Source organism: Stegastes partitus, unplaced genomic scaffold (assembly GCF_000690725.1).
Source record: "Stegastes partitus isolate 25-593 unplaced genomic scaffold, Stegastes_partitus-1.0.2 Scaffold838, whole genome shotgun sequence".
NCBI lineage: Eukaryota > Metazoa > Chordata > Actinopteri > Pomacentridae > Stegastes > Stegastes partitus.
Window position 1 is genome coordinate 222,917 of NW_007578569.1, and position 7,533 is coordinate 230,449.

General features: G+C 47.2%; 1 protein-coding gene across 3 annotated transcripts in view; it reads left to right on the plus strand.

Moving 5' to 3' along the window:
* The window catches only part of LOC103365421 (unconventional myosin-Ic), a 65,224-nt gene that overhangs the window by 24,488 nt on the left and 33,203 nt on the right, over positions 1 to 7,533 (plus strand). Inside the window, exon 1 of one of the 3 annotated variants that reach the window (XM_008292853.1) lies at positions 3,099 to 3,197. The exons of the other annotated variants lie outside the window; for them this stretch is intronic. Coding sequence (XP_008291075.1) covers positions 3,180 to 3,197 — 18 coding nt within the window. The 5' untranslated portion in view covers positions 3,099 to 3,179. Of the gene's footprint in view, positions 1 to 3,098; positions 3,198 to 7,533 lie in introns of those variants that run through there. 3 annotated transcript variants of the gene reach the window in all.

Sequence of the window (7,533 nt, forward strand, 5' to 3'; positions counted from 1 at the left end):
CACACACATATGAAGTGTTTGGTAAACCCCACAATCATTAACCCTTCACTGACCTCAGACCTGCGCTCTATAACCACAGTGCTGGACAACTCAAATAGGTCTGATCACCTCCCGTGGTACGTCGGCTGTCTTCCGTATCAAACTGTCCAATTGAAAAGCTCCACTAATGATGCAATGGCAGGTATAATGCAATGTTTGTGCTGTTTCCATGGCTTTATGGCCGTCACGATGCTTTTATGCCGTGCCATTTATAGATTCAACACCATAAAAGACACATGGAATATGCTGTATGGTCGTGGGGAGCGGTTATCAGGCAGCACGCTCCATCTGGTGCTAGTGGATCATTCACATCGATAGCAATCTGTTGTTTGGTGGAGGGGAAGAGACATTCAGTCCTCATCTACATAATGTCCACCTATCCCTAAACAGCTAACCCGATCCTAGCGGTGAGGAATCGCAGGGCGGACAGGAGCAGTGGATGATAAAGGGTTAAAGTCTGACAGCTGAGCAAGATACTGGTGGTCAGATACAGCCCCTCCTCCCTCCAGCTCCGCACAAATATGCTGCCTCAGCATGAGCCTGCAGAAACACACACTCGTCCACCTTTACAGTCCTCACACTCACCAAGACTCGTTTTTGAGCCAGAGATATTAGCACACATGAGTAAAGCGAGGTATGATGGGTGTCTAGCAGCTGAAGCTCTCTATCTTGTCTTGTATCTTGGTCTGTTTCCGGCTGTCTGTCCAGTGTGTTCTCACACTCTGGGGATAGAGAGACACATGCAGAGAGAGAGAGAGCGTCTGGAAAGCATTACTCAGATTCCTGCAGCAGGGCTCTGATTATACTGGCAACGGAGAAAGAGAGTGATAGCAGGGCGAGGTGTGCAAACTTTAGTCTGTGGCCCGGCTAAGCCAGGACCAAGTCTGGTTTCTTGCTTCATCTGAGTACATGTTTAGAGTTAGTTTCACACAGTTTGATGTGTGCCTCTGCAAAAACTTAAAGTAAATGGAGGTGACCAGTAGAGGGCAGTGTGGAGGAGGAACAGTGTGTTTGTTGGTGTCCTCCTTCCCAGGGTGTCTCCTTTATTAGTCATTAATAAGAAGTGGTTGGTTCTTTTCCTGAAGCCACACTGAAGCCTTTTGCTGCTGCAGGCGTCCTCGTGTAGTGAACGTTCACGGTGCTGTGATAGAAGTGGAACCTGGGTGGTTGTTGAGCAGTTTGTGAAAAGAACCTTTGTGCTAAACAAACGACTTACGAAGCATCTTTATTTTCTGGGTTGAGGAGCTTCAAGGAAAAGTAATTAAAAGCATGAATAGAATGACCTTGGCCAGAACTTGAGCCCGTGGGCCTCGGCGCTGACGAGGTCAATGGAGACGTAGACGGGAGAATCGCTTTCTGCAGCGAGAGGAGAAAAACCTCGTTCTCTGTCCCCAAGTCTCATTTATTTCATCCTCTCACATTTCCAATTGCTTCCTGCCTTTCACACACTCTTGGCACAAAATGTGGACGTTTCCAGGTGTGTGTGGGTCGCAGACACAGATATGAGTCTGACGTTGAGACATGTAATATGCAGGACCAGCAAGCTCTAATTCCACGGGTTTATGGGCTTATTCTCTTAGATGTGCAGGAAGGAGCGAGTCATCCTAATGAGGCCTATAAAACCCGGCTTTCCTGCTGCTGCTCTGCTCTTTGAAGCTGCAGCTTGTAGCCTCCTCCACCTATTTCGAATGCCCTGCTTTAGCCACTCGCCCTGCGTCTGTGCTTGTGTCATGTGCTGACAACTTGGAAAACAAACATGACTACATTGTCAAGTTTCTTTGCACATTAAAAGTAAATACAGGACAACTGGGATAAGCACCAAACTTCTGTCCAACTGTTAAAACAATTTGTGGTTGTCAACTCCAGGAAGTCCTCGCTCGGCCAAGAACCAGTCCATCCTTTTTGCTAAGCTAAGCTACTTGTCTCCTGCTTTTGCTTCTTACACTTCACACTTGTATGAAAGTGGTTTCGATCTTGTCAGTTTTCCAAAACAGTTTTTTAACTCGGGGTTTCATACATGCATACAGATATATAACCACAAGAGAAATGAACCAGACATTTTGCTGGTGAAGCACACACTGAGCTTCCTAGCAGGTGATTCCAAGACTCACATCACCGTCGAGTTTCAGACTAGCCCTCGTTAATGTCTGTGTATTAGTCCAGCAAGTGTAGTGGAAACTTGTCTTCCTCTTTGTTCTCAGCAGCGCTCGCCCATTGCCTGTAATATGTCAGTTGTTATTAGTGTTAACAAGCAGATGCATTAGCCTGCTGAGGCCTTTGATCTGCAGCAGCCGGCTGTACGTGTGCAGCAGTGGTCTGCACTAATTATCCTCCTTGTAATGATATTGGGGTAATGATGGGAAGTCCTTGTGTATGCATGCATGCGTCATTGTGTACATGCATGTTGTGGGTGTGTATGATGTGCTGGATCTGTGTTTATGACGGGGGATGCTGTCTGGTTTCTGCTACAGCTTGTAAATCTCAGAGTGGAGGAGAGCAGGGAGGAGGGAAGGGAAAGGAAACCCAAAGCCTCCAATAGATGGTTATTTATTGGCTCCTGCAGCATTTACTCCTCAAGAGTTTCCCCTTTTTTTCCTTTTTTTTTTTTTTAACACAATCACGCTTGGATGCACACACACTCTTTACCCCTTTGGCATCGAGATGCATTTTTTCCTTTCTCATCCTTTTTTCTCTCCAGAGGTGGTTAGAGCCAGATGTGTGTGTGCATAATATGAGGGACGTGTAGCCTCTCCTGTACTCCTTCCCTTCTTTTAAAGGCAGACAAAGAGCACGCTCATAAGTATTGGATTGAGGAGAGGGCGACAGGGAAAACAAGCAAAGAGAGAGGGAAGGAGGGGTTGTGTGTCACCCAACACAGGGACTGCTTCCTCTGAAGGGAGGGAGGAGAAAAGTGGGTGAACGAGAGGCGAGCAAGAGAGACAGAGTGAGGTGTGTTAAAGCAGTAAGAGGAGAAGCTATGGCAGCTGGCTCTGAGGACGGAGGGGAGAGCTTCTAAAAACAAACCCTCGGCTAAATAGTGGTCGTGACGCGGCGCTGGGGGCCACATTCTTATAGCCGGACTGTCGGAGCGGTGGGAAAGCAAAAGCCCTGTCCACATCACTGGAGAGCGGGCCAGAGCCATGAAGTACAGACCTCTGGTAAGACACCAGGACACATGAAAGGGGTGGAATCAGTGTGAATCTATGAGGTGACCCAAGTAAAAGGTAAGAAGTCATCTGTGTGATGGGATGTCTTGGTTGGGCTCTTTAGCTTGTGGATGGACTGCAAGAGAAAGTTTTGGGGAGCTGCTCTATTAGCAACAAGTACCTACGCTGGTGTTCAAATTGCCTTGAGCCTCAAGGACACAGGTGAGAGGCAGTACAGGTGAAAGGGAAACTCTACGATGTGGTAGGCTTGTGGTTCACGTGACGGCTCCTTCTCTTGCTGTTTCCAGTCAGTCTCCTCCTTGATCTCAGCATCCTCACACATCTCCACTCTGTATTTGTCACAGCGATGTTAGATGTGTTTGATATCTAATGAGGTGTGTCCTCATCCCTGTGTGTGTGTGTTTGCACTGCCCCAGGGCGCGGCAGTCACATGGTGGTGTGTATGGCCCGGCCACATTCTTTGGCCTTCATTGAAATTAAGATGAGCGTGTTAATGAAGAACGTGTGTGACTTAAAGTCATGTATTGTCTCTTACTGATAATCAGTAGAGTGTGCATGGAGCAGTCATTCAGGAAAAACCCACATGCAGCGTCTGTAAGGAACTGATCAGGTTCAGGATCCCTGTGTGTGTGTGTGTGTGTGTGTGTGTGTGTGTGTGTGTGGTACGATGCACTGACAGATTCCTGACACCGTTGTCATTGTTGCCTGCAGGGCATCATCTGACTTCGGTTCAGGAGCTCGTCTATGTCGGGCTCGTCTCGCTCTCTTCAGGCTTCCCACTACTCTCACTCTCTGGATTCCATTCAGTCTCGTTGCGATGAAGCTCTGACAAGTGAAAAGCTTTAGGATTTCTCAGCTTGTTGCACCTGGAATACAAACCTAATGTCGGGTCGGGTAAGTTAAAGTTAGTTAACTCTTGACAGACCGATTCGTAAATGCCTCATAAATACAACTTGTAACGGCTGAAGTAAACGGCTTAGCTGGAAAGTAAAGGTAAGTTCCTGAACTTGAATGGGACGAGTGAAGCTATTGACAGGTGAGTTTAGCATTAACTAGCTGCCAGGTGTGTGTCTCCTGTGCCTGTAGAGGAATCAGTAGGAAGCTGCCTGTGGTGAAGTGTGAGGTTTGGTGTTTGACCATCGGGGAGTGTGTGCACTGTGTGCTTCTAGAGTCACCTCCTGTCGCTGTTGGTGGAGTTAATTCTAGCAGCGTGTCAGTCGTACACAGTCAGACGTTTGGTGACTTGTCACACAGTGATAGATGATGAGTCCAAAGCAGAGGCGTTGTCCTTTCACTTGCTCCTGCCCTCTTCAGGGAGATCACAGTTCAGGGAAAGCTATAGAAAGGCACACCTGGAGCTCAGAGGAATGCAGTGAAGCAGCGACTTGCTCTGGTTTTGCTGCACGTCTTTCATGGTGCATTGACCAGAGCTGCTATAGAGAGCGCTTCCAGCTGCTGCTTGTGTTGTTTAGGCCCACATGTCCGCTGGTAGGCAGGTTGATTTGTGCAGCATGCAGGAGACTGGGCGAGCTCGCCCCACCTGTCTGACTGCTCTGCAGAGCTACAGTATCTCACTGCCTCGCTACAGTGACATGAACACGCCGCCTGCTCAGCCTGGAGGTGTGTCGCCATGGTAATAACAATCAAAACGTTAACAAGCTGGGATCCTGACTCCAACGCTGTACAGGTGAGCAGTGGGAAAATGCTTCACAGTTGATTTATCATCTGTGTTCAGTCTTACCTGCACAGGCTTGTGCTTCACCTGCTTCCTTCTGAATTCTCTCTTCAGACCGCAGTGGAAGTTACATGTTGATTAATAGGGAACTTGTAATTTGTTGACCACTTCCTCCTATAAATACGCGTTATGATGCCAACAGAACCAGGAGAGCAAAGCTTCTGATGTCACACATCATGGCCTCACTGTGTTTCTTCCCTTCCTGGCCCTTTGTTTTTGCCAGTTAGTGCCGAACAGAAGAGAGAAGAACAGAAGTCGGTGCCAGACGACTGATTCACAGCAGAAAAATGTAGAAAAAAAGGAAAGGGCAAAACGTTGTGGAAGCAGCTAACTTCATCAGAACCACACTAACTTCATCAGAACCACACTAACTTCATCAGAACCACACTAACTTCATCAGAACCACACTAACTTCATCAGAACCACACGCCTCGCTCATTCAGTTATCGTTATAGAGCCTCACAAGTCATGTGAAACAGAAGGCAGAAAAATGCAGCGACTGCTATGCTCCAGTACCTTTGGTTTGGTTTGTGCATCTTTTATATGCAAAACATCCGTGACTCCGGTTGGATTAAACTCAATGCTGATTTGTTTCCTAGTTCTTTAAATCCATGGTGTCAGAGAAAGACAGACTGGATGTGTCTGTGTTTTGGATAAACAATTATATTACAGAATGCATTTTTACAAACACAGGCCATCTGATGTCTGGAATCAGACTTTTACTGGTTCTTACATAGGTTTTAATGAAGTCCCCGTCCTACAAACATCATAGACATGGCTACTCCGAGGTCACCCATTGGCTCGTGGACCACTGCTTTACAGCCTTCAGTCTGGATTTTGACCATCACCGTGTTGTTCTGTTGACACTGGGCGTACTGAGCGAGTTGTGCTGTCTGTTTTCCCTTAAAATTCCCATCATTCTCCATTCACACTTGATCCTGTCCTGTGCACGGTGCTCTGAAAGCAGCAGGTTAGAGGAGGTTTACATAAACAGTGTGACATCTGAGCTGTGCGAGCGCGCCCAGGGCGATGTAAAGGTCAAGGAGAGAGCTGCTATTGTTCACAGGCTGGCTGGATGATCAAACCCCTCTGCTTTCTCCCCCTTTCTCTGCTTCTCTTAGATGTGGTCGCTTGTTCAGTCTGTCATTTCAGAGGGGACAGAGGTACTGGATGGGGGAGGAAGTGCATATGAAACATGAAGTGTGAATGGTTGGTGCAAAAAAATAGTCAGAAAAGGTGAGATTCAGGATACAGGGGTTCAAATAGGTGGTGGCCTGACTGACTTGTTCAGAGTGTTGGGCTTATATACAGCGTACATGTCTGTCCATACACGCCCAGTCTTCATCTGAGTCAGATCGAACCAACACTTCTTTGTTAAAATGCTTTTTTGTTGGTGTTGGATGCAGGTGAGGTTTCTACTCTCGCTTCCCTTTAAACAGAGTTCCTGATTTAACTAATCATACATGGTGGAGAAACATGATTTACTCCTGAAGGAAAGACGTATAAAGTCTTGTTATAATTATATTATAACTCAGGTATTGTGTGGTCGTAGAAGAGTGAGACGAGGAGTGTGCAGACATGATGACTGAGCCGTGAGGCTGAGGACCGGGTCAGACAGCTACTAAAGCTTTTACACTTCATCCTGAATGAGGCATGAGTAGCTGAGCCAGATTTCACAGCACTCCATCCAGTTGTTGCTGAAACGATTAACGTCAAACCACATATGCTCGTCTCACTGTCGACATTTAAGAAGTTAAACTTGGGAATCACCAAAATCTGAGAACCATGTGTGCAAAATCTTGTGCTGATCCATCCCATAGATGTTTAGATATTTCAGCTCGGACCAGAGCAGTGAACTAACTGACCGATTGTGGCATCTAAAGAAAGTCATGCGCATCAGATGTGAGTGGGAGTGGGCGTGCTAGCACAGAGCTGCACCTTCCAGGTCTCTTCTTGCTAACCTGCCTCCAAGCTGCCGTGTTTGCTCCACAGGATTTGGAAAACATGACGACATGTAGGAACCGGGTAGGCACGTACTTGCTGTGTTCCTGAGACCGGGTGGAGGTCCAGAGTGTGGCATAACCCGCAGGAAAGCCAAACAGTGAAAGAACCATTGGGAACAATGAAGTCATGGAGAGAGAGGGTGAGAGACACAAGAATGTATAGAGGAGGGGAAGTAAAGCTCTGGTTTCTTTCCTCCCAGGCGCCATAATATTTGTAAGGTTTTGTAATAAACCATGACACCGTAAATGTAAATGCTGCTAAATTCCCAGATGATCAACTCCTTTATATTTGCTCTGAACAGCCGCTGGTGTTTCCCAGGAAAAGTCCTCTGCTGAGCAGGACGTCGTATGTGTGCAGCAGCAGCACCGTGTTCAGTCGAGAACACTAACTGGGTCGTTAGCATGAGCTGCCACAGCTCAGCTAGCTGCACATTCATGACTAAACTCTTCATCACCAGACCTCCACGACCCGTAAGTTAGGAGGTCAACATACCAAACTGACTTCTGAGGACAGGTGAGAAGAGCAACCTGAAGGTGTCCCAGCAATGATAACAAGACAACACACACACACACACACACACACACACAC